This window comes from Panthera tigris, chromosome B4 (assembly GCF_018350195.1).
Source record: "Panthera tigris isolate Pti1 chromosome B4, P.tigris_Pti1_mat1.1, whole genome shotgun sequence".
NCBI classification, from domain to species: domain Eukaryota; kingdom Metazoa; phylum Chordata; class Mammalia; order Carnivora; family Felidae; genus Panthera; species Panthera tigris.
Genome location: NC_056666.1, coordinates 62,954,968 through 62,981,368, shown reverse-complemented (window position 1 = coordinate 62,981,368; position 26,401 = coordinate 62,954,968). Strand labels below are relative to the sequence as shown.

The 26,401-nt window shown below is 37.3% G+C and overlaps 1 protein-coding gene and 1 non-coding gene across 6 annotated transcripts in view; one reads left to right on the top strand and one right to left on the bottom strand.

Annotated features, from left to right (window-relative positions):
- Nucleotides 1-25,699, top strand: part of SINHCAF (SIN3-HDAC complex associated factor) — a 34,647-nt gene extending 8,948 nt beyond the window's left edge. For all 5 annotated transcript variants that reach the window (XM_007076177.3, XM_007076178.3, XM_042992051.1 and 2 more), the window contains exons 2-6: nucleotides 8,057-8,204; nucleotides 9,484-9,583; nucleotides 11,488-11,614; nucleotides 18,340-18,490; nucleotides 21,525-25,699. In XM_007076177.3, the coding sequence (XP_007076239.1) occupies nucleotides 8,077-8,204; nucleotides 9,484-9,583; nucleotides 11,488-11,614; nucleotides 18,340-18,490; nucleotides 21,525-21,684 (666 nt within the window). In that variant the 5' untranslated portion in view covers nucleotides 8,057-8,076 and the 3' untranslated portion in view covers nucleotides 21,685-25,699. The remainder of the gene's footprint in view (nucleotides 1-8,056; nucleotides 8,205-9,483; nucleotides 9,584-11,487; nucleotides 11,615-18,339; nucleotides 18,491-21,524) is intronic.
- Nucleotides 1,109-1,211, bottom strand: LOC122240609. Its single transcript, XR_006220389.1, has one exon. It is a non-coding gene; the product is annotated as a U6 spliceosomal RNA (small nuclear RNA).
- Nucleotides 25,700-26,401: the final 702 nt, after the last annotated feature.

Genomic DNA, 26,401 nt, shown 5'->3' with positions numbered 1-26,401 from the left:
ATTGTGTTTATCAGAATTTCAGTTCCCAAGGTGGTATGGAGAAATTGTGACATTAACTATAAAGTTGATTTTTCACCCGTGGCATATTTACTTCTCTCTCAGTTTTCCTCCGTCCAGTCCATGCATTGGCATTTTGAGTTGTTTTTTGTTTTGTTTTTTTTAATGTTTGTTTATTTTTGAGACAGAGAGAGACAGAGCATGAACTGGGGAGGGTCAGAGAGAGAGGGAGACACAGAATCTGAAGCAGGCTCCAGGCTCTGAGCTGTCAGCACAGAGCCCGACGCGGGGCTCGAACCCACGGACCGTGAGATCATGACCTGAGCCGAAGTTGGAAGCTCAACCGACTGAGCCACCTAGGCGCCCCTTGCATTTTGAGTTTTGAAAGGTATTTTTGAAAGTAAGAAAAACTTTACATCCTGAAAGGAATCTAGAAAGTGGAATTGGGAAGTTATTATATTTAGGAGGAACTATTGGTGTCCTTCAAAGTGTACCAAAAAAGGTGAGCCTGTTGGATGTTGTATTTATCATAACAAAATAAATCTCTGTTTTCCTTGATGTTAAATTATCACCCTTGTAAGATTTAAAAGATAAGACAGTACTCTGCAGAATTAAGTTCTTCACCTCCCTGTCTCCAATTCCATATTTAAAAGGGTACTTAAAAACTTTAAAATTTGCATTTTACTACTCTTCATACTGTTTCCTTGTTAAAAAAAAAGTTTTATTTATTTACGTAATCTCTACACCCAACATGGGGCTCGAACTCCTGCCCCTATGATCAAGAGTTGCACGCTCTTCTGACTGAGCCAGTCAGGTCCCCCTTTTGATACTGTTTCCTGATTAAAGTCAGGCTTAAAGTGAATTTAGTGTTGTTAAAAGATGATCTTTAAACTTAGAATTAAATATTATACCTTCAATATTAGCTATTGCTGTGAAGATTCCTTTTGTTTCCGTTTATATTACATTGCATTTAGTAAACCTATGTGTGTTGAATTAAGTGTAAAATATATCATCCCTGCTCTTTGGCTTCATAATCTCTTTAGATTAGAATTGGTCCTTTTTTTCCTCCTTTATCATTTTTTTTTAATATATATTGTCAAATTGGTTTCCAAAAAATAAGCAACGCTTCACAAATTTGCGTGTCATCCTTGCGCAGAGCCCGTGCTAATCTTCTCTGTGTTGTTCCAGTTTTAGTATATGTGCTGCCAAATCACACTAGAATTGGTCCTTTCGATGGGGCTGCTGGCTGGCTCAGTCAATTGGCAAGAGCATGAGTTCAAGCCCCCCATGTAGGGCCTACAGATTATTTTATAAATAAATAAAGAATAGATTTGCTCCTTTTTTTTTTTTTAAACAGTTTGCCCCCACACTTTTCCTTGTTTTAACACTAAGGTTGCATTCCCCATCCTTTCGTTAATTTGATCATTAGATTTATATGAAATGTACAGCTTTAAAGTGAAAAAAACCAACCAATTAATCATATTTTAGAATTAATTATTGCATTTTCAAAAATTCACTTTTTGTTGTCTATGTTACAATATTTGCCCTATAATTACAGTTATTTCTCTTCTAGTTTTTGCTGACTTAACCATTTAATCTTGTTAACTTTGGGAGATTGAATTAATTTGGACAGAACAGTAATTTAGCTGGTTGATTCGTGTTTGTTACAGTTTTTTTTTTTTTAATATTGAGAGTGTGCGTGCGAGCAGGAGAGGGGGCAGAGAGAGAATCCCAAGCAGGCTCTGCCCTGTCAGCGCACAGCCCCATGATGTGGAGCTTGAACCCACAAACCATGAGATCATGACCTGAGTCGAAATCAGGAGTCAGATGCTTACTTGATTGAGCCACCCAGGTGCCCCTGACTGTTTTTTTTAAATTTGTGGTTGTTTGCTGATAGCAGCCAAAGAAATGTTAATGAAAGTGCCTTGTAAAACATGAAATGTTGTATGAACAACTTTTTTAAAAAACAACTTTTTAAAAAAGTTGAATCAGCACGTTTATTGAGTACCTACTAAGTGACTGGCATTATTCTAGATGTTGAGGTTGCAAAGATATATAAAGACAGGAGAATTCGTAACCCAGTCTGTTTCCATTTCTGTTTTTAAAGTTTATTCATTTATTTTGAGAGAGACAGAGACACAGGGTAGAATCTGAAGCAGGCTCTGAACTGTCAGCACAGAGCCTGATTTGGGGCTCAAACCCATGAACCCATGAGATCATGACCTGAGCTGAAACCCACGAGTCAGACACCCAACCGAGCTACCCAGGTGCCCTAGTCTATTTTCTTTTCTTTCTTTTCATCTTTTCTTATTAATTAATTAATTTAGAGAGATTAGGTCTTTTTTTAAAGATTTTTTATTTTTATCATTATTTTTAATATAATTCATTGTCAAATTGGCTTCCATACAACACCCAGTGCTCATCCTAACAAGTGCCCTCCTCAATGCTCATCACCCATTTTCCCTCTCCCCCACCCCCCTATCCACCCTCAGTTTCTTCTCTGTATTTAAGGGTCTCTTGTGGTTTGCCTCCCTCCCTCTCTGTTTGTTACAGTTTTTTCCCCTTCCCTTCCCCCACGGACTTCTGTTAAGTTTCTCAAGACACACATGAGTGAAAACTTATGATATCTGTCCTTCTCTTACTGACTTAATTCACTCAGCATAATACCTTCCAGTTCCATCCGCATTGCTGCAAAATGGCATGATTTCATTCTTATTGCCAAGTAAAATTCTTTTGTATATATAAAACACATCTTTTTCATCCATTCATCAGTTGATGGACATTTAGGCTCTTTCCATAATTTGGCTGTTGTTGAAAGTGCTGCTACAAACTTTGGGGGTACATATGCTGTTGTGTATCAGCACTCCTGTATTCCGTGGGTAAATTCCTAGTAGTGCTATTGCTGGGTCATAGGGTAGTTCTATTTTTAATTTTTTGAGGAACCTTCATACTGTTTTCCAGAGCAACTGCCCCAGTTTGCATTCCCACTGGCAGTGCAAGAGGGTTCCCATTTCTCCACAACCTCCATCCTCACCCGCTAAGGACTTTTTTTTAAATATTTATTTTTGAGAGAGAGAGTCCTAGAGTGAGTGGGGGAGAGGCATAGCGAGAGGGAGACACAGAATCCAAAGCAGGCTCCATGCTCTGAGCTGTCAGCACAGAGCCCAGTGCGGGGCTTAAACTCAAAAACCTTGAAATCATGACCTGAGCTGAAGTCAGATGCTTAACTGACTGAGCCACCTAGGCATCCCTATTTTCATTTTTTTTTTTTTAATTTTTTTGTTAACATTTATTTTTTATTTATTTTTGAGACAGAGAGAGACAGAGCATGAACAGGGGAGGGTCAGAGAGAGGGAGACACAGAATCCGAAACAGGCTCCAGGCTCTGAGCTATCAGCACAGAGCCCGACGCGGGGCTCGAACTCACAGCCCTCACGGACCGCGAGATCATGACCTGAGCTGAAGTCGGCCGCTTAACCGACTGAGCCACCCAGGCGCCCCCCATTTTCATTTTTAAAAACAAGCTTACTGAGATATAATTCACACACTGTAAAATTCACTTTTAAAGTATGCAATTCAGTGGTTTTTAGTATACTTACAGAGTTTTGCATCCATCACCATTATCTAATTTTAGAAGACAAATGGCAGTTTTTAATAATCATTTTAAGTCTTTACTCATTTTTGGCTCTATCTCAAAATTTAATTTTCTTCTGTTTTCCCCACATGCTTAAGAGCGAGATTGTATGTGTCCACTCTCTTCTATAATTATTCATCAATTAGGGAGCAGATGGTAATAGCTTCCTTCTATTAAAACTGCTGAATTAGGGGCGCCTGGGTGGCTCATTTGGTTAAGAGTCTAACTTCGGCTCAGGTCATGATCTCGCGGTTCGTGGGTTTGAGCCTGGCGTTGGGCTCTGTGCTGACAGCTCAGAGCCTGGAGCCTGCTTCGGATTCTTTGTAACCCTCCCTCTCTGCCCCTCCCCCACTTGTGCTCTGCTCACTCTCAGAAATAAACAAATATTAAAAAAAAAATTTTTAAACTGCTGAATTAATGTGACGCCTATGAGAATAGATACAAAAGTCACAAATGGGGCGCCTGGGTGGCTCAGTCCATTAGGCATCTGACTTTGGCTCAGGTCATGATCTTGTGGTCCCTGAGTTTGAGCCCCGCATGGGGCTCTGTGCTGACAGCTCAGAGCCTGGAGCCTGTTTCAGATTCTGTGTCTCCCTCTCTCTCTGGCCCTCCCCCGTTCATGCTCTGTCTCTGCCTCAAAAATAAATAAACATTAAAAATTTTTTTTTAAAGTCACAAATACTTTAACAGTTTACAGTGTCATTTGAACAAATAAATTGTTCTGGAGGAATCATTTAATATTGTACATCTGTGGAACTAGGAAAGAAGTATTCTAAAGAACCACCAGGTTTGTTGAAATAACGAAGTCCCAAGTTTAAAATCAAATTGTGTCTTGCTTACCTACCTCCTTCTTGATATAAAAAGTAAGTTAGGGGGTGCCTGGTGCCTGAGTTGGTTATGTGTCTGACTCTTGTCTTTGGTTCAGGTCATGTTCTCACAGTACGTGAGTTCGAGCCCCACATCAGGCTCTGCTGACAGCACGGATTCTGCTCGGGATTCTGTCTTCCTCTCTCTCTCTGCCCCTCCCTGCTCATGCTCTCTCTCTCAAAAATAAACATTAAAAAAATACTAAAAATCACTTGCTTTCAGAGTCATTTTGTGCCCTTAATTTTCCTCTGGAGATTAGGTAGGGGTTTTTCTTGTTTGTTAGTTTTTAACACATGTAGGTCTATAGATTCTGTGAAAATGCTTTCATTAGTCTCTGGGCTCCGCAAAGCTCAAAATGGTTAAACACCAACCACTGCTTAACTGGGTTGCTGTAAACAAAGCCCAAAATGAAACCCCTGTGTATTTGCTGCAGATTCCCAGGTGCCTCTCAAGTGCAGGAATAAGCTCAGAAAAGGTTTAATAAGTTTATTAAGTAATCATCCATTAAAAGGTTCATATGCTACTTGTGTGTTGCATCAGGGCAAGTGCCTTGCACCTTACTGCATTTAACACTGCTTGGAAGAGTGTGGACCCTAGGATTTTGACCACTTTCAGATATTTAAGCTGAATTTTATTAGGATGAACGTAAGGTCACAGAGCTGCATAAAGGATCAGTCAGAGGATACCAGGCTATTTTATTTTGCCTGGTATGTAAAGACGAATATTATTAAATCTGAAGAATGGGATGTCTTTCAGGGCTGTTGGGTAAGTTTTGTGGAGATCCCCACCAACAAAGAAATCATACTGAAGGGGCTCTTGGGCTCAGGTCGTGATCTCCTGGATCGGGAGTTTAAGCACTGATGGTGCCAAGCCTGCTTTTGATTCTTGCTCTCTTTCCCTCTCTGCCCTTCCCCCCCGCCCCTCAAAAATAAATAAACTAAAAAAAAAAAAAGTATTAAAGTAAACTTAAAAAAATCATATTGAAGATGAACACTTGATTCACAATAGCTGATTATAAAAAGGAAAGCCTCAGTATTTAGCTATAACCCTAACATTTCTTAGGGTTACGATTAACCCAAGCATAATGACTGGCACAAACTGGTTTCTTGGTCAATCCAGGCAGTAGTTCCTACCCGAATGCTGTGGTTTTTTGTTTTGTTTTGTTTTTCAAATACTGTTTGGTTTTGTTGGCATGCTTATTTGTGGAAAGGGTAGGGGATTGTGAGGGGAGAGATAGGAATCTATCTGTTGTAATAGGATTTGGTCTGTGTATTAATGGAATGAACTGGCCTTTCTTGCTGTACTTCCTTTGTCCTTGCTGAGAAGGGAGGCTGAAGTTTTCTAGAGTCATTGATGAAGCTGTAAGAGGAAGTGTGGACTTTTGACCTTCTTGATGGTAATGGAGAATGTTAGGGGAGTTTGGGTAGCCCCCATATTAGTGCGAGGACTGGAAAGAGTTATGGAACATTTTGGCCTCAAAACGGGAATATACAAATTGAAGCAATAACTTCTGCTTTTCTACCACTTTTTTTTTTTTAATTTGTATTAATTATCCTGTGTCATTTGACATTATTTTTTTTCCAAAGCAACACAACCATTTTCATTTATCACTTGGGTTTATTTGAAAAAAAAAAACAAACAAAAACTGTTTCATTTCACAGGCCTTCCCACACCTTTTCCTACTATGGAGTATCTTCATTATTTTTTTTCTCTCAAAATCAAGTTCCCAACTACTCCACTGAACAAAAATAATCAACTGAGAATATTTTCTTGTTTTAACAATTCTTAAATTGAAGAAACTTTAAACTTAATTTTTGAAATGCATCAGTGGACTTCTGCCCCACCCATCTCCCTTCTTTGCCTGCTTCTCTCACCAACAAAAACATTAAAGAATACTTGATAAACAATAGCCCTTGTTTAAAATGAAAGCTTCAGTGTTTAGCTGATTGTTTGCTAATAAAATATTTTCTTAAAAACAAATCAAAAGTCCTTGCCCATATTTCAGAATTCCTCTATCTCAGAGATACATACACACAGCCTGGATATTACATTATTTCTCTGAATTGCTTTCATAAGTACTTGCTCTGGTATACTAACCAGAACTGAGGTGAAATGGGATCAGATGAGAGATCATCCAAAGTACTAAAGTTTTTGTCTTACTCCTGTATTTCAGTGTATTTCTAAAAGAACTTTAAAAGGATAGTGTTCTGTGGTTATAACTCCTAACACTATAAGCACCAGTCTAATTGGTATTAGTAACTTATTGATGCTGTATGTGATGCTTTTATGATGATTTTTAGTTGGATCCTTACATACACTTGTCCATTGGGGTTTAGTTTGTATATTCATTGCCTTTTTATTCCCTTTCTTAGTCCAGATGTCCTGGTGAAAATGGCCCTTGGTTTGGATTTTTTTTTTAATATTTTTAATTTATTTTTGAGAGAGAGAGTGGAGGAGGGGCAGAAAAAGAGGGGCCGGGGACAGAGGATCCAGAGAGAGGTCTGCACTGACAATAGGGAGCCCATGTGAGACTCGCTCCAACTCATGAACCATGAGATCATGATCTGAGCCGAAGTCGGATGCTCAACCGACTGAGCCACCAAAGTACCCCCAGTTTGGATATTCTAAATTTCTTCTAAGGCGTGTATTTACTGCCAAATACATTTTTTTATACGTCTAGCTCTAGGACTGTTTCTTCCTTCCTTGCATGATGTTGAGTTTTTTTTGTTTTTGTTTTTGTTTTGTTTTTTTGATCATGAGAATCAATAGTTTATCTCACCCTACATTTCTTGGATATCAGCCTCTCACTGCTCAGGCACAGGACTTCATAGAAGAGCTCTAAAAACCTCTGTAACAACTGAACAGACCAATGGTCAGGAAATATGAGCTTGTTTTTAATCCATTTTGATGATTTTATAAAATTATTATTCTTAAATCCTGACTTTGGATTTTTGTGAATTTTACATCCTCCTTTCAGTCAACTTGCCAGCTTAGAACTTCTCTTTATCACAGAAGAAATCCCCTCTAAACTTCCCATAGGGCAAGGTATTATGGGTTGATGACTATTGAGCTACTTGTGTGCTTAATGTCAAATAGTGGTCATGGTAAATGCTCAAAACTTCCCCAGCTGGGAATCACTTCAGTGTAAAGGTGCAGAATAGAAAGGGGGTGCCTTACTTTACATTTTAGGATGTGTCCTTTGTTGTGCATGATTCCATCATTTTATAGTGCGGAGACTTTGTTACATTTTTTGCTTAAAAAGTTGATTTTTAAAAATGCCTCCCTCCCCTCAGTTTTAGAATGAGTGTGGCCAGGAGGGTAGAAGGAGGTGTGATAGAGACCGATCTTGTTAAAAAACAGGTATTTTTTGTGTTTTATACACTTGCCGGGGTAGTGCCAAGAATGGAGGGAGATCCAGGAGGACTTCCCCACAGCCCTTCTGTCTGGCTTGGTCATGTAATATCAAGTTGCCGGGGTTGGGGTGGAGCAGACAACTCTCTTTTAATGGTTTCTTGTTATAGCCCTCATAAAGCTGTGTCAATTCCCCTGGCTTTACAGACTATTGCCCAGAAGAAAAGATGTTTGGTTTTCACAAGCCAAAGATGTACCGAAGTATAGAGGGCTGCTGTATTTGCAGAGCTAAGTCCTCCAGTTCTCGATTCACTGACAGTAAACGCTATGAAAAGGACTTCCAGAGCTGTTTTGGGTAAGATCATCTGATGTTTTTACCATTCTTAGAGTGAAAAAGATCATAGCTTACGGAAATCCTTCCAGGCGAGGCAGGCAATTGGAGCAATGTGCTAATAAATTAAAATCACTTACATTCTCATCTAGGCTATTTTAAGGTTCTTGCTTTTAAAACAAATCAATACTGACAGCATACCCTTTTCCAGATTATAAGGAACTACAAATTGTGAAGCCCCTTGTAGTTATAATCAAACTCTTTTGTTTTTAACATCAAGATATAAAAGACTTTTAAGAAATTACTCTTATTCTCTCTTATACTAGTTGTCCTCTGGTAGTTTTCTGTTCTTTGCATTGTTTTTCTAAATTATGGTAATGTATTTTAACCCATCCTGCTGAGGATGCTAATAAGACTTAATGTTCTGCCCTGAGATCTGTCAGGGTACATTTCATTTTATAATTTTGTTCTTTATTTATCTTTTGACAATAAACCTGCTTAATAAAGTGGAATTTACTTTCCAACAAATACTTGGATAAAATAGAATAGTTCATGTTGAACCATTTCCCATGTTAGAAGTTATTTTTACCACTTTGTTTCTCTTATCAAAATACTTGTTGATTACTTATTGTTAATCCTGGATTTTGTGCTTATTTTGAAGGTTGTCAAAAAGAGTTTCTGCCAACTTTGCCTTTTTAAAAAATTACATTTGTCACTTAATGTCTTCATTTCCAATGGTATACGTGATAAAAGTTACCAGTATTTTTCTGTATGTATTTATAATACAGGAAAAGTGTATAATGAAAGTTCTTCAAAGATATAATTTATAAAGAGCTTGGTTGACTAGTGTTACAGATTTTCTTCCCCTTATGCAGATATAATCATTTTTTAAAAATTACAGTGCCTCTTGGGTTTTGTGTGTTGTAAAACCAGAATATCATGACACAGTATTTTATGTAAAGAGTGGCGTTTTGTTGCTTATGGAAATATCTACACACTTCAAAAAAGATTAAGTGGACAACCTTGTTTTAAACCATAGTGACCAGGATCTCCTCTAGCTCTTAAATTTTATTATTATTTTATTTTAAAATGACCAAATTGCAGTACATAGAATTGGTTCATTGGATCTAGGAGTTAATTATATATCTAAAATGTACTATAGAAACTATGTAACTGTATCGTCCAGGACAATTAGCAATAGCATCTATAAACTGTAATTGGATTTTTTTCCCAAAAGAAATACACTTGCATGAATTCTTAAATATAAATGAGTCTAATAAAAGTTTGATTGTTTTCTTACTAGGTTGCATGAGACTCGTTCAGGAGACATCTGTAATGCCTGTGTCCTGCTTGTGAAAAGATGGAAGAAATTGCCAGCAGGATCAAAAAAAAACTGGAATCATGTTAGTTCATCTTTTGTCTTTCTCAGTTATACCTCTATTACATTTATTTGTTTTGAGAGAGGGAGAGAGAGAGAATCCTAAGCAGGCTCTGCACTAACAGACGCAGTGTTCAATCCCATGAACCGTGAGATCATGACCTAAACTGAAATCAAGATTTGGGTGCTTAACTGACTGAGCCACCTGAGTGCCCAGATAACTTCTATTACATTTAAAGTAACATTAGTTTTCACTCAATTTAGGAAGTAGTACGTTCCTCAGATGGAAAAGTGAAAAGAATAAAGAAAAACACAAGTTGCTCCTTAGATATAATTACTTAACATTTTGGCATGTTTAGAAGCAAAATTTTGAGTAGTGTATCATTTCCCTAAGGCTGTATCCAGTATCCCCATTTTAGAGATTCACAGTGTGCATTTCATGTATTTCCTAAGGTTAATTAGACATGGATCCTTTTTTTCATCTCAGGGGAACATTTATCCTAATTCCTGGAGGTAGTATAATGAGCACATAGGGTTTAGCACCAGAACTGGATTTGAATCCTGCCTTACTAGTTGCAAATTTTGGGCAAGTTCCGTTTATTTATAAAATGGAAACATAGTAGCTATCCCACAGAGCTGTTGTGAGAACTGAATGAGATTTATATATAAAATATAACACAGTGATCAGTTATGTGGAAGCTATTCTTACTCTGTGTGTTTAAATCTAGTTGAGATTGTAGTGGTATGTAAATGTGTATTCTGTTTGCCCTTTGTCATTGGTTTTCAGTGATCAGAACAGCACTGTTAAGTCTTATGCTAGCTTTTAAAACATTTATGGTATTTATACAAAATACTTGTTTTTAAGTCAGCATGCATTTATTCTTTATCTTTTTTCCCCCTAATACTAGTATTAATTAGCCTTACATTGTCCTTTGGTTACGGTGTTACATTATTTTGATAGGTTTTTGTGGGTCTGTTAATTTATAAAAAAGGGAATTTTCTTTAATAGTTTGTCTGGAGAAGTTGAAAATTGTGATTTTGAAGGTGAAGACAACCTTTTTAAGGGTACAAATCTGCAAATAGTAAATGTGAATAAATTTGTAAGAAATAGTACCGTGTAGGTCTAGACCAATGGCCATGGTAGACTATGGGAGAACATGCCATTGCCATCATGTAAATCACCTTAGGGATTAAAGCGTATGGTGAAAAGATCATAAAGCATAGTTGTGAAAACGTTAATTTGTGTCTTGTATCCCTCTCTACCCATTCTTGCCCACTTACTAGTTTAGTGAAATAAGGCAAAAGATAATTTCTTGTTTTCTTTCACCCTAAATTGGAGTTAACAAATAGCCCCCTTACTGCTTTGTAGTGAAAGTAAACTCAAACGTGTATGAAAGGGGAGCCTGGGTGGCTTAGTTGGTTAAGCATCTGACTCCTGATTTTGGCTCAGGTCATGATCTCACCATTTGTGGGTTCAAGCACTGCCTCTGGCATAGCACTGACAGTGTGACAGCGTAGAGCCTGCTTGGGATTCTGTCTCTGCCTCTCCTGGGAGCGTGTGTCTACTCTCTAGAAAAAAAAAAAGTATGAAAGCTTTTTGCAAACTGCAAAACACTGTCTGATAGAAATGTTAGTTGTTGTAAGTCTTGATTTTCTTTAACCTTTTGGGTCATTCTTACCATATATAAATCTATTTAAGTTTTTTGTACAGTATATTGTTACTATTGCCTGCTTGGAAGAAAAAAAACCCACGAGATAAATTATTCTTTAATACCATGTGATGATTAAAAGTGCACATGGGCTCTCAAACACTCTAGTAGAAAACTGCTTCTCAATTTAGGCTCCTTCAAATAGGCATTTGTCTGAACTAAAGGAATACAAGAGGTGTCATTTTTTAAGTGGTATTAAATATTCAGTATATTCTTCCAGGTGGTAGATGCAAGGGCAGGACCCAGTCTGAAGACAACATTGAAACCAAAGAAAGTGAAAACTTTATCTGGAAACAGGATAAAAAGCAACCAGATCAGTAAACTACAGAAGGAATTCAAACGTCACAGTAAGTTTGAGGTTTTGATATTGAAATAAGAGTAGTTAAGAATAGTTGTTTGGTTTTTATTTTTACCTGGGGGTGGCATATGGTATGTATAGATTTTTAAAGTTATTTTCTTTAAAGTGTTGCAAGGCATTGTCAACGTGGTAGAGATATTTCTATGAAATCTTTTAAAATTTTTAATGTTTATTTTGTTTTGTTTTATTTTTAATGTTTATTTTTGAGAGAGAGCATGAAGGGGAGGAGAGGGGCAGAGAGAGGGACACAGAATTTGAAGGAGGCTCCAGGCTCTGAGCTGTCAGCACAGAGCCCGACATGAGGCTCAAACCCACCAACTGAGAGATCATGACCTGAGCTAAGCTGGGTGCTTAACTGACTGAGCCACCCAGGTGCCCCTTGAAACTCTGTCTTTAGTCCTGATGACATAAAAGTAATTTGACTAGCTGACCACTTCTTCAGATTGTATGGAGATCGCTCTGACCACTCTGATCTGTTTATTGACCTGTTAAGTTCTAGAAGATGAATTTTTCAAGCTTGTTTACTTGATTTTTATGCATAAGGAAATAGAGGTCTGGAGATGTGCAGAAAGGTATGTAAATAGTATTAGTGGACAGTCTGAGACTAAAGCCCAGGTTTTCTGGAAAGTAACTTTAGGAATCATAACTTACATATTGCGGTAAAGCTAGCCTCAGGACTTTCAGGTTTCTGGGACAGTGTGTGTTGTGTGGAGTGATGGAATGGGAAAGGAATGATAAATTAATATCAGGTTCATCTACTCTTAAAGGAAGTTGTTGAGGGGGAGAGCAGCTGTAGTGGTACTTCTGTATTTCGGAATTTAGATTTCAGCTTTTGAAAAGGAATTGCAGTGCATATAATGTTGTTTGTTATATGTAACACAATGAGGGGAGGGTTTCTGAGGCAAAACAACTGAAATCAAACACATTAGTATTTCTGCCGTAGAAATGTAGTCATATTCACAAAGGTGGAATAAATAAAACTTGCATGGGCTAGTCAGGTTTGGCTACCCTAATGTTATAGTTCATTCATGTCAGGCCAGATTTTGTGGCCAAATGGGTTGGGAATAGACTCTGTTTTCAGAGCTTTTTCAAAACTGTAGATGAGGTTGTGGACTGGTCAGAGAGTTTTCAGGATTATAAAAACAATTTGTAGGATGCTGTTAGACAAAATATCATCAATGCTTGTTTTAGAAAAATGGTAAAAGAGAGTTAAATACACTGATAAGGTAGAGTGAGGAAAGGAAAACTGTCATCTCTTGGGACATTTTGGTAGATGTACCAAGTATTTTACATACATAGTTATCTCAGTAATTTGTTTTAGAGATTAGGATAGGAAGTAGAGTGGTGATTTAACCTTGAGCCAGGTTACTTAGTAAAGACGATAGAGATGAGTTTGACCTCAGGTTTGTCTAACTTCAAAGCTGTTTGCTCTTTCTGCAACACCACCCTGCTCCTTGAGGTAGTATATAACCAGTGCCCACGACTCTGAAGGCTTTGCAGATCATCTGCTAACTTTCTGCTCTTTTAAGTAGGTGTTACCAGTCCATAGTTATTCTGATGATACATTTAATCTTCGACTAAAATATTTTAATACTTTATAGTAAAATATTTAGGTGATATGAAATATGTATGTATTTTAACTATACATGTTCTTTAAAAGTTTTTTTCAAGTTCTTCTTTACATTCCAGTTAACAAATAGTGTAGTGTAATAATAGTTTCAGGTGGAGAATTTAGTGATTGATCACTTACGTACAGTACCCGCTGCTCATCACAACAAGTGTCCTCCATTAACCCTCAGTTTGTTCTCTATAGTTGAGTCTTTTTATTTTCCCTATGTTCATGTTTTGTTTCTTAAATTCCACATGAGTGAAATTACATGGTATTTGTCTTTCTCTGACTTATTCATTAGGCATAATCCTCTCTAGCTCCATCTACTTCATTGGAAACCTTTTTCTTTTTGAATCTCCTTTTTAATGGCTGTGTAGTATTCCATTGTAGACACTCCCCACCCCCACATCTTTATCCATTCATCTATATAGATGGACATTTGAGTTGCTTCCATATCTTGGCTATTGTAAATAACACAGCAGTAAACACAGGGGTGCATAGATCTTATCAAAAAATTAGGGTAATAATATGATCAAATAATCATTCTACTTTTAATTTTTTTTTGAAATTTTTTTTATTTATTTTATTTTTTAAAATTTACATCCAAATTAGTTAGCATATAGTGCAACAATGATTTCAGGAGTAGATTCCTTAGTGCCCCTTACCCATTTAGCCCATCCTTCCTCCCACACCCCCTCCAGTAACCCTCTGTTTGTTCTCCATATTTATGAGTTTCTTCTGTTTTGTCCCCCTCCCTGTTTTTATATTATTTTTGTTTCCCTTCCCTTATGTTCATCTGTTTTGTCTCTTAAAGTCCTCATATGAGTGAAGTCATATGATATTTGTCTTTCTCTAATTTCACTTAGCATAATACCCTCTAGTTCCATCCACGTAGTTGCAAATGGCAAGATTTCATTCTTTTTGATTGCCGAGTAATACTCTATTTTATGTATATATACCACATCTTCTTTATCCATTCATCCATTGATGGACATTTGGGCTCTTGCCATACTTTGGATATTGTTGATAGTGCTGATATAAACAGTGGGGGGCATGTGCCCTTCGAAACAGCGCACCTGTATCCCTTGGTTAAATACCTAGCAGTGCAATTGCTGGGTCGTAGGGTAGTTCTGTTTTTAGTTTTTTGAGGAACCTCCAAACTGTTTTCAACAGTAGTTGCACCAGTTTGCATTCCTACCAACAATGCATGAGGGTTCCTTTTTCTCCACATCCTTGCCAACACTTATTTCTTGTCCTTTTTTATCTTTTTTGGATAAATGTCTATTAACATCCTCTACCTATTTTGTAACTGGATTGTTTATACATGTTCCTTTCTTAACCAGCTATCACCAGGGGAAAAGAAAAAGACTGAGCCAACCCTCCATTCTCACTAAGTGTTTTAATGAACATTTGAGAAATAGTAATTTTCTTCTACCACTTGAAGGTTAGAGGAATTGATTATTCATATGTATGCTCTTAGCTCCTCCCTTTAATTATAGGAAAAGTGAAACCTGACTAAATTTCGCCTTACCTAAGGGAATATGTCCAGTGTAATTTTAGATTTTTATTATAAAGCTGTGTTGTGGAAGGAGGGATTGGAGACTGAAGATAAATCCCTTTGAAAAAGGTGTGTGGGCTTTGGAGGCTTAGACTGAAACTGGGTTTTCCAATGTGCATTGTGAATTGCTAGCACCTGTGTGCAACACAACAGTTTTGATATACTTCAATTTTTATATACATCAGCCACTAAATGGTGTCCCTGTCTCTTGTTATATATTTGCTTTCCCTACATCCTGCGTTTACCTGACTTTTTTTCTGAGATATTCTTTCCTTTGGGTGGTGTACTGCAAAGGCATTAGACCTAGAGCTTGAAGATCAGGATTTGAGTTACCATTCATGAAATTTAACTTCACATAGAACCATAATTTTCTTATCCGAGAAAAGGGGATAATCAACTAAAAAGATTTTGTAAAACAAAACAAATTCCTGTATAAATGTTAGTTTATTCTTTTTGTCATTCTTCCTAAAATCTACAATGAATTCTTGTTGCTATGGAATAAAGCTGAAAATCCCTAGTGAGTCTTTGGAGGTCCTATTTTAGGCAAAGAATATTTGGGCTGAGTCCATTCCCTTCCTGTGCATAGTGTGTTCTGCTTCCACTACCCCATGCTTAGCTAATTACTCCTTTGTGCCTTTTCAAATCCCACAATTTTTAAGATTTTAAAAATTGTGGTTCTTTGAAGAATTTCCAGGCCTGCATTCCAGAAGAGTTTTCTTCCTAACTGCTTTTTATATAGTTATATTCTAGTGTCTCAAGTGTTAGATTAAACCATTAGAAACGGCCATTTTTATAGGTAGAAAATGATCTAATAACTGCTGCTTCAAATGTTCCATAGCTATTAAAGACTTCCTTGGATAGTGAGTTTTCTTCTCCAGCATAGAGCTGACTGCTGCTGCTGCTAATTGTTTGGGAAGCCTTTTAAACATTCCAACAGACTTATTTCTTTAAAGCCTGCTATTCTTGAGGATTTTACATGTAAAATTTTGTTAATACAAAGCATTCTACGGTCTATCCATAGGTTTTCTTTGGTCTATTTCTTCCCATGTAGAGTATGACATGGGGTTTGAGGTCTAGTAGATAAGTACTTAATAAATACTTAATTGCTGGGGCGCCTGGGTGGCTCAGTCGGTTAAGCGTCCGACTTCAGCTCAGGTCATGATCTCGCGGTCCGTGAGTTCGAGCCCCGCGTCAGGCTCTGGGCTGATGGCTCAGAGCCTGGAGCCTGCTTCCAATTCTGTGTCTCCCTCTCTCTCTGCCCCTCCCCTGTTCATGCTCTGTCTCTCTCTGTCTCAAAAATAAATAAACGTTAAAAAAAATTAAAAAAAAAATACTTAATTGCTTCTTTGAATTGGAGGGTTGCTCTATCCACCTATCCTGGGGGCGGGCGGGCGGGTGTGTGTGTGTGTGTGTGTGTGTGTGTGTGTGTGTGTGTGGTAATCTCAACCCCTATTTGTGATACTGCTGTCACTGTAGAATAGCAGTTTGATAGCCTTAGAGCATGGTGACCATCCACCAAAAGACTCATTTTCTGGCTAGTAAATTTATATGGAGTCTTCTAAGGGCAAAAGTACTAAATCATGTTTAATGTTTAGCTTGTATCTGATGAATTGCCTTTATTCCTTATTAAATCAGGATCTGTTGTTTTCCCTTTATAGGTAGGGTGTTGTTTTTGGTTGCTTTTAAGATTTTTTCCTTTATCTTTAGTTTTCAGAAATTTAATTATCAACGTGTCTTGGCATTGATTTCTTTGAGTATATCCTGTTTGGGGTTTGCTCAGCTTCTTGAATCTCTCTATAGGTTTGTCTCTTGCCAAATTTGGCAAGTTTTCAGCCATTATATTTCCTTGAGTATATTTTCACTTCTGCCCTCTTTCTTATTCCAGGACTGCAATGACACGAATGTAGATTTTTTTGTCATAGTCCCAGAGGTCTCTAAGGCTCTATTCATTTGTTTTCTCTGTGTTGTTCAGGTTGGGTAATTTCTGTTGTTCTTTCTTCCAGTTCATTGATTGTTTCCTCTGTCCCCTCCATTCTGCTGTTGAGGTCCATCCACTGAGCTTTTTATTTCATTTTTTTTCTTTCTTTTTTTTTTCGCAGCTCAAATTTCAGTTCCACTTGGTTCTTCTTTATAACTTTTATTTATTTTTTTTAAATTGAGACGTGTTTGGGGGGCCTGGGTGGCTCGGTTGGTTAAGCGTCTGACTTCAGTTCAGGTCATGATCTCGCGGTCCATGAGTTCTGTGCTGACAGGTCAGAGCCTGGAGATTCTATGTCTCCCTCTCTCTCTGCCCTCTCCCGCGCTCGCTCACTCTCTGTCTCTCTCTCTCAAAAATAAATAAATATTAAAAAAAATAAATACATTGAGACCTATTCGCTGATAATATTTTTGTTTCAGGCATGTTCATAATGGCTCACTGAAGCATTTTTGTCATGATTATGTTAAAATCTTTGTTAGATCATTCTAACATCTCTGTCCTCTTGGTGTTAACATCTACTTCCCTTTTCATTCAGTTTGAGATTTTGGTTCTGGATTTGAGGGACTTTTTTTTTTTTTTTTTAATTGAAACTCGGATTTTTAAAAATTATGTTATGGATCTACTTTAAAACTTTGGCTTTACTGTCTTTTTTTTGGACACCCTTTTATCAGGGGCAATGAGACAGAGGCATCACTTTTTCACTGTGTGGTGGTGTTAAAAGGTTCCCCAGTTAACCTTCATTGACACCTGAGGTGGGAGAAGCTCCTCATTGCTGTGGGATGGGGGTGGGAGTTGAAGTTCCCACATGGTGGGGATACTCATTTGTGGTGGGCCATGGCTAAAGTCCTGACTTCTCAACAGGCTTCCTCTGACAACCTGGTGGATGTGTTGGTGCTTTGTAACAGTCTTATGAGGATGGAAATCTTAGGCTCCCCACTTGGCCTCTGCTGGAGTGGGTGGGATTGGGGCCTCTGTTTTCTGTGGTGTTTGGCTGGAGTAGAGTGATTATTACTCTGATAAAATTATTACTCTGATAAAAGTTTCCTGTCTTGCTTAGGCTGCCACTTTTCTGCCCCTTTGACTAGAGAGCAGGGTTTTGTTGGGTTTTTTTCTTTCTTTCTTTCTTTCTTTCTTTTTTTTTTTTTTTTTTGTCTATACCCATCGGTATTTCTGTGCTGCTGGCTTCTCTAGCTCGAAGACTGGATTTATGAGGCAAAAAAGAAAACCCATAAAAACTAGAGAACGCACCACCATGTCCTTCCTTAGGTCGAGCTCTCTAGCTGTTGCCAACTTTCAGAGTCATTAGGTTTGTTTTATATGCAATACCCTGGGTTTTTAGTTGTACTTATTTATTAGCAGGAGGAATGGGGAAAGGTATGTCTACTCCTATCTTCCTGGAAGCTTACGGCCTCATTTTCTTTTTAGAAACACTTGTACAAATATCTTCAAATATCAGTAGTGAATAGAAAATAAATTCTTTTTTTTTCTACTAACTCACAGTTTTTTATGCTGAGCCTTAGTTACATATAATGAAATTAAATTATAATTTTTTTTCCCTCTTTATTGCAGATTCTGATGCTCACAGTACCACCTCAAGTGCCTCCCCAGCTCAGTCTCCTTGTTATAGTAACCAGTCAGATGATGGCTCAGATACAGAGATGGCTTCTGGCTCTAACAGAACGCCAGTTTTTTCCTTTTTAGATCTCACGTACTGGAAAAGGTAAAAGCAACAAAATATCTCTCTAACCAGCAAACCTTCTTAATTACAGGCGATGGTTTCCCACTTCCTTAGCAGTTAAATGGCATTTGGCATACAGCTGGTAGCACACATGGTTGGAGGTGGATAAGCAAGAATTGAGCCGAGAGCTGTGATTTATGTGCTTTTCCTATTAAAATTGATTTAAAATAAAAATCATGTTAGGGAGTGTATGTTTCCTGTAATGGAGTAGACTGGGTATTCTTTCTGACCAACTCTCACTGAAAAAAGTAAAAGCTAGAAATACATATTTTTAAGTCTTTAAAAGTCACATTGATAAGTGAGCAAATTAGTAAGGAATAATCAAAGACCAGACCAAATGCTAAGTAAATGTGGAACCCCAAAGTCGAAAAGAGGTAGTGGATTTGGAAAGAGAAAAGCAGCTAAGGATTTTATTTTCTATTTCACAGATTCGAGAAGACTAACAAATTAAAAGTGAGATAATAAGCATTTATTTTGTGATAGAATTCACGCATAGATGATTATATGAAACTATGGAACATGAAAGACAAAATAGTTCTTTAACAGTGAGAAAAAATACAGACTATTTTCAAAGGAACAGCACTGAAAGCTGAGTTCTCAGTATGGACAAAGGAAGCCAAAAAATAATAGATTAATATCTTCAGTGGGCCAAGAGGTAGTAACTCTCAACCTAGAATTATATATATGTGTAGCAAAAATATCCTTTGGAGGGGGTGTGCTTGGCTGGTTTATGGGAAGAGCATGTGACTCTTGATCTTGAGGTATGGAGTTTGATCCCCACATTGGGTGTAAAGATTACTTAAACAAACTTACCTTTTATGAACAAGGGCATAAGACTTTGACTAGGAAAAAGGTTGAGAATTTGTCATCAGACTGACCCTAAATAACAAAGTTCTACAGGCAGAAAAAGAGATCCTAGATTAAAATTCTGAGAAGGATAGATAAAGTAGCAAATATTTAGGTAAATTTAAACAAATTGCTTAAAATAATAATAGTTGTGGGGGTAAAAACAGTTACGAAACAGTAGCATATAAATCAAGGGAATAAAAGGGATAGGAGTTAAGGTATCCTAACATCCTTTGCCTTGTTAACTATAAATATGTTGAATAACTTTGGGACTTGAGTAACTGTGTCCCCACTCATAGAATTAAATAAAAAGAGTGAATACCTCCAGAGTCAAGAAGGGAAGGGCAGAAAATGTAAAAATATGCTTAAAAATATACCTAGCAAAACAAAATGAAAATAGAAACCATGGGTCCAAGAAGACAGTAGACTAAAAATTAGAAAATCTTTATAACTAAAAAAATAACTGAAAAATACCACAAATCAAAACATGGTATGAAATTAAAAAGAATTGGAGGAAAAATTAATGCTTTCAATGCTTAGAAAAGGAAAAACTAAAAATATGTGAAATGATAAGCATTCAGTTTAAAGATAATGAAGCCCAATACAAAGAAAAATAAAAGCAATGAAGTCCTAAAGATACAAGTAGAAATAAATGGAGTAGAAAACTGGTAAGCAATGAACAGGATCTGTAAAGCTAAGAGCTGGATCTTGAAAAAGACCTGACCAAAAAAATTAGTAGTGATGAAGCAGATAAAAAGATCATATTCATAAGCACCTTAGACAAAACAGGGAGATTTATCTATAATTAAGACAAATGTAAAAGACAGTAGGACATGAAAACAACTGTATGCTAGTAAATTTGGACATACAGATGAAGTGGATACATTAATAGAAGAAGACAGTTTTCCAAAACTGTCTCAAGACAAAATAGAAAACCTGTATAGTGTTACAATAGAGAAGTTGATTCAGTGGCCAAAGTCTTCTCTCCAAAAATCCCAGGCTCATCTTAGGCACGTTCTCCCAAACAATCCAGAAACACATGCTTCTGATCTTGCATAATGTTTTCAGATTATGAATAAAAGAGGGCATAGGCCCTAAGCATTCTATGAGGCTAATATATATAACTTTGATACCAAAAGAGTATATCATGACCAGATTGGATTTATTCTAGGGGTGTAAGATTGCTTTAAACATTAAAAGTCAACTGATAGAATTTGCCACACTGACAGTTTGTAAAGGAAGGAAAAAAATGCCTGTCATCTTAGCAGTACTTTGAAGATGTTTGATATATTTGAATGTTCCTTCAAGGTTTAAAATAAAACCTTTAGTAAATAGGGATAGAAGGGAACCGCATTAATAAATAATTGGCATTTTCGAAGAAACATGAACATGTTTCAGTTCCTATATACCAGCCACATAACCTGGAAGAAAAAAACGTTAGACGCACATTGATGTGTACAGCATGTTTATGGTAGCAAAAGTCCCATCAAAAGGAGTGTGAATAAATTCACATGGTGGAATACTATACACAAAACGAAATAAAACTTTGACAATGGGTTTGAACCTCAATTAATGTTGAGAAAATTGCAGCAGTAGAGTATGATTCTATACATGTGTTTCTTTTAAATAGGAGTTAGTTGAGCAATATGAAGAGATGTAGACTTGTTTTAAAACTGAAGTGTAAAGAAAAAAGGCACTGATAGGCTTAAATTGAAGTTGGAGTGAATGAGATTGGGCAGGATGGGACTGGAGAGAAACATACAGGGGGACTTCACAGGAAATGATTATTCCCTTAGAGTATGTGATCCGTGGGTGTTTGGTAGTCATTTTTAATGCCTATTTGTATATTTGAAACAGTTTACAACTTCAGGAGCAGCCTCTGAAACTGCTGTCTCTCAGAATGATCCCCACACCTTAATCTTTGATAAGGTTCCAGTGTGGAATTTAAGGGACCTGGGTAATTCCCATTACCCAGTTAATTGGGGTCTCTCTAGGAGCCTTTCAGTTGGAATGTGATAAGACTGTAAAAGTAGAACCTTTTGATCATGTTGTACTAGTTACAATTATGTAGATTTTTCTTTCTTTCTTTCTTTCTTTTTTTTTTTTTGTTTCCTTGTATTGCTAGTTTTCTACCTTATTAATATATTCCTCTCCCATTTTTTTCTTTTAGACAGAAAATATGTTGTGGGATTATCTATAAAGGCCGTTTTGGAGAAGTCCTCATTGACACACATCTATTCAAGCCTTGCTGCAGCAATAAGAAAGCAGCTGCTGAGAAGCCGGAGGAGCAGGGGCCAGAGCCTCTGCCCATCTCCACTCAGGAGTGGTGACTGAGGTTTAGGTAGAAGGGGAACAAAAAAACGATTTAAATTTTGGAAAGAAAACAAAGCAACAAAACCCTCCTATTTTTAACTTGGATACCTGCTATTCTGCCAAAAGACACTTTCGAGAATAGTTTTGAATGGGTTGTTATTTCTCCTCCAGTTCCACAAACTCTGAAGCCAGTGTCTAGCTTACTAAAAGAAAAAAAGTGTACATAATATTTAAGATGCTGAGTATTTCATAGGAAAGCTGAATGCTGCTGTAAAGTGCTCTTTAAGTCTTTTTTTTTTTTTTTTTATCCCCTTCTAATGAATGAATCTAGGGGAATTTCAGGGGACAGAGATGGGATTTGTTGTATGATAAACGTATGTAGTTTTAGTCTTTCTATATTGAGAAGCAGTGGTTGGGGCATTTTTAAGATGGCTGGCTATACTTGTTTTCCTTCATGATAAGAAATTTGTCATAACTCAGTAACGTGGACTTGCCCCAAGAGGTAGTTGTTAATAATTTAAGGTCTTGCCAAGGTTCTGATGATTCAAACCTGTACTACTGAATATTAAGCAGGACAGACTAAGCTCTCTGGTGCAAATGCCTTGAAGGAGTAGTTTCTAAACATACAGAGGGGTAACTTGAGTGTATATGTTGCATCCTCTGTCACCTCCCTCCATATTCATTTTTGATAAAGATTTTAATCTATATTGAAACTTCTAAAGCAGAATCAAAGCTCCTCTGGGGAAATGTCAAGTTTTAGGATGAGCAATCCTAAATGAAGAGAACCAAAGCATTACCGCATGGTAGAGATCACATTCTATTAAAAATGTTAAATTATCTTTAAAAATGTACAAGTCTTCAGGATGGCACACACAAAAAAACAAAGGTTAATGCTTCTTGGGGCACATTTCTTAGAGGGCTTGCCTAGTGTGTAAATAATTGACTTTTGTTTGTGTTACATGACTGGTGACTTCATTGAAAATCTGCGCAATTCAGTTTTAGCTCTGGATTACTTCAGTTGACCTTTGTGAAGGTTTTGTCTGTGTAGAGTGGTTGTTTGACTGGTTTTAACCTATTAGGGTTTGGGGTTTTTTTTTTTGTTTTGTTTTTTTTCCACTCTATATTAAAGTAAAATTCTAAAAGAAAAGAGGTGTGTGTTAATGCTGAGTGGGCTGGTTTAGGTTTGACTTCTTTTAGTCAGGCTTTGTGAACATTGAGATGTTAGATGATGCATCCTGAACACGGAGCTCTTCGATTCCAAAATCTTCATTTGAAGCCTTTTTACTTGAACCCAAACCAAAGTACTGTCATTGCCTCTTTTTTAAACGTTCAGGAATAACCTATCACCGGTTCAGACTTCTCATAATTAGGGAGGATCATTTGCCTACCTTATAATAACATGACTCAGTGCTTATTTTTAAAACTGGATTTTAAAAATTAGATAGTATAAATAACAGTAAGGAGTGAGCCACTTTTTACGGGCACCATATAGTTTTATAATTCTTAATCTAAACTTAAAATTTTATATTTCTTCCTTATGGCAAAAACTACAAGCCACCATGTGCACAGATTACACCGTGAGTTGGGTTGGCTCTCCCACAGCCTCTGAGGTGAATTACAAGAGTCCCAGCCATTATCATCTTCCTCCTGTTGTTTTGAAATGGTTTTTTTCTTTTTTTTTTTTGTACATTTTGGCTACAGTATTGGTGGTAGAATATACTATAATATGGATCATCTCTACTTCTGTATTTATTTATTTATTACTAGACCTCAACCACAGCCTTCTTTTTCCCCTTCCACCTCTTTGCCTGTAGGATGTACTGTATGTAGTCATGCACTTTGTATTAATATATTAGAAATCTACAAATCTGTTTTGTACTTTTTATACTGTTGGATACTTATAATCAAAACTTTTACTAGGGTATTGAATAAATTTAGTCTTACTAGAAAATAAAAGAAGATGTTTTGTGGCTTTGTTGAAAAGGTGTTCTTAGGTAAGAATGTTTTGGCCTTCACAGATACGCAGTTTTAACCCTTTCGTATTATAACAAGCCCTGAGAGAAAAAGGCCTCTTTACCGAGAGATACTTTAAAATAAAAGACGTTTTAATTGACATGCCCAATAATTGACCTAGTAGATAAGATGATTTTAACAATGAAGGATAAAGTCTCTTCAACGGTTGGTTGGTTTATTTCGTTTCTATTTTATTTTAACTTAATTTTATTACTTTTTAAATGTTTCCAGTGTTTTAAGGTCTGTGTTGTGGTTTTATTATTACTGTCTATGGGCATAGTGGGAATCGTCATTGAGACTTTAAAGAAATTATAAAAATTGGTTATAGGGAAAGCTGGATTTGGGCATTGGGGTCAGACCTGGTCTCTGATGTCTGGCTTTGCCCCTTTATTAGCCATTTGAGTCTCTTTGCATTTGTGAGCCTCCAAACTTCTGTAAAATCATTTACTTTCCAGAATTATTTACTTTATAGAATTATGAGGAATCTAAAGGGATGTATGTAATCCATATCAAAGTTTTAAAAACAGATTGCTTATTAGTTGGGAAAAGTGGATCCTGTGGGCCAAACTTTCTGTACTATTGTTAGGGCTTAAATTTGCTTTGGGATCTTGCAGATGATTTGCCAGTACCTAATTTAGTTAACGGTGAAGTTACCAAGTTACCCTGAAGTTAAGCTCAGGTTGTCAGCAGCATCTGTGTCCTGTGGCTTTAGGATGGAGAGTTCAGATTCCTTATTGGCTGTAGGGCCCCTTGGCTCATTACCACCTGGGTTCTCCTGTCTTGGCCGCTTGGTGCATGGAGCCAGCAGGTCTCCAGAGCCAGTTTGCTGGTGAGTCGGAGTGTCCTCAGGTCCTTCCCACATTCTAATGAAGAGGGTTACACAATGAACACCATGAGGTGGGGTGTGGGGCCCATGAGGAACATCTTAGAGTGTTGCCTGCCACAGCACCTCATTTTCTTTTCTAACTTGAAATTGGGCCTCTTTGCCCTACATTACAAGTGCTTTCTGTAGCAAGTACAAAAAAAAAAAAAAAAGTTCTCCTACGGTGGGTCAGGCACTTTTAAACATTGTTTAAACAACTTTGCAAAGTTTAGAAAAAAACACAAACCTGTTCACAGGTGAGTAAGTAGAGGTGCAAGAAGATCATGTAACTTAAATAAAATCAACTTTCCTGATTCCAAAGCCTTTGCTGTCTGAATCGGCCCCCGTCTCTGCTGTCTTAACCTGCATTTGGAGGTGGTCTCCTTGCTCTCTTGAAGGATGAAAATGGGAGGCAAGTTTTACCCTGGCTGAGAGGTTAGCTGTTAACTGTCTAAATCAGTTGTTCAAGTTTTGTTTCTTAAGTTTGATGTTGTGCCTATTAATACACTGTCTTTTTGTGTAGAAAATAGTCTTCAGGCAGTTTAGTGAAACAACTGGGTATTCTAAAAATAAATGAAGGTGTCCAAAGCTAACTGCTTGCTCTGCAGTGAAGAATGGAAGGTACCCAGGGAGGCTCTTGATCCATCGTCCCTATGACAGCTTCCTAATGCTCCAGATTTAGCATTGTGGTACTTCTGGCAGTCATTTTGTGTGATGTTCAGTGAACTGGGAAAGGGGGAAAAAGCCAAATTGGATCAAAGATAATTTCACAGACTCATGTTCTCAAAGGGATCTGAGGGTTCTAACAGTTTCTCGAGCTGTGGAGTTTGGTTACTCATTGTGATCATGAGAATGCTTTAGGTTTCAGATATCTTGCACCCTGGTTAGAAACTGCTTGTTACTGTATGCTGGGTTAGGGAGTCTTGGACATACATAGTTGCAGGCTTTAGTCTGAAAGAGCCTAATCTTTCAGTTTAGAGAGCTGAAGAGATTTTGGCAAAGCCTGTCCTTTTGTCTCAGTACTTGAAAGGGAAAAAATCATTTACTCCATTGTAGAACTTCAGTTCTCTATACTTAACAGCTTACTAGCTTTAACATTATCCATGGTTTTTGCTTCTGCATTTTTGTAATGACAAGAGGGTGGTGGTTTTTAAAAACTTTTTTTTTTAAGTTTATTTACTCATTTTGAGAGAGACATCATGAGTGAGGGAGGGGCAGGGAGAGAGGAAGAGAGACAATCAATCCCAAGCAGGCTGCACACTGTCAGCACAGAGCCTGACGTGGGGCTCGAACTCACAAAACCGTGAGATCATGACCTGAGCTGAAACTGAGAGTCAAATGCTTAACTGACTGAGCCACCCAGGTGCCCCAAGAGTATTTTTTTTAATATGAAATTTATTTCCATACAAGGAGTGGTTGTTTTAAATATCAAAAATTAAGTCTCAAAAATCTCAAGATTACTCAGCAAGTAATTGGTGTGATTAAAATAGGAGCCTGAACAATTATGCATCCCTTCCCGCCTTTAAGGTAACAAGTGTATTCTTTATCAATCAGGGTGCTGGCAGGAAATAGATGACTTACTACAATTTGATAATTTAAGGAAAGTTTAGTAAAGGGACTTTACAAAACTGTGTGCACAAGGTAAGGAAACCCCAGGGGGGAGTGCAGTTCTCAGGCCCGGTTGCACTGGGACTGGTAATGATGCCGTTACCACCTTTAGGTCTGAAAGGTTGAGGGGGAGGAGTGGTAAATGGAACCAGGAGATGGGCTATGTAGGAAGGGTGTGAGGTTGTGGAAAGCACCAGGAATAAATACTCCTGTCACTTTCCAGGTTGTCCAACTCCATCATTATTAGTTCC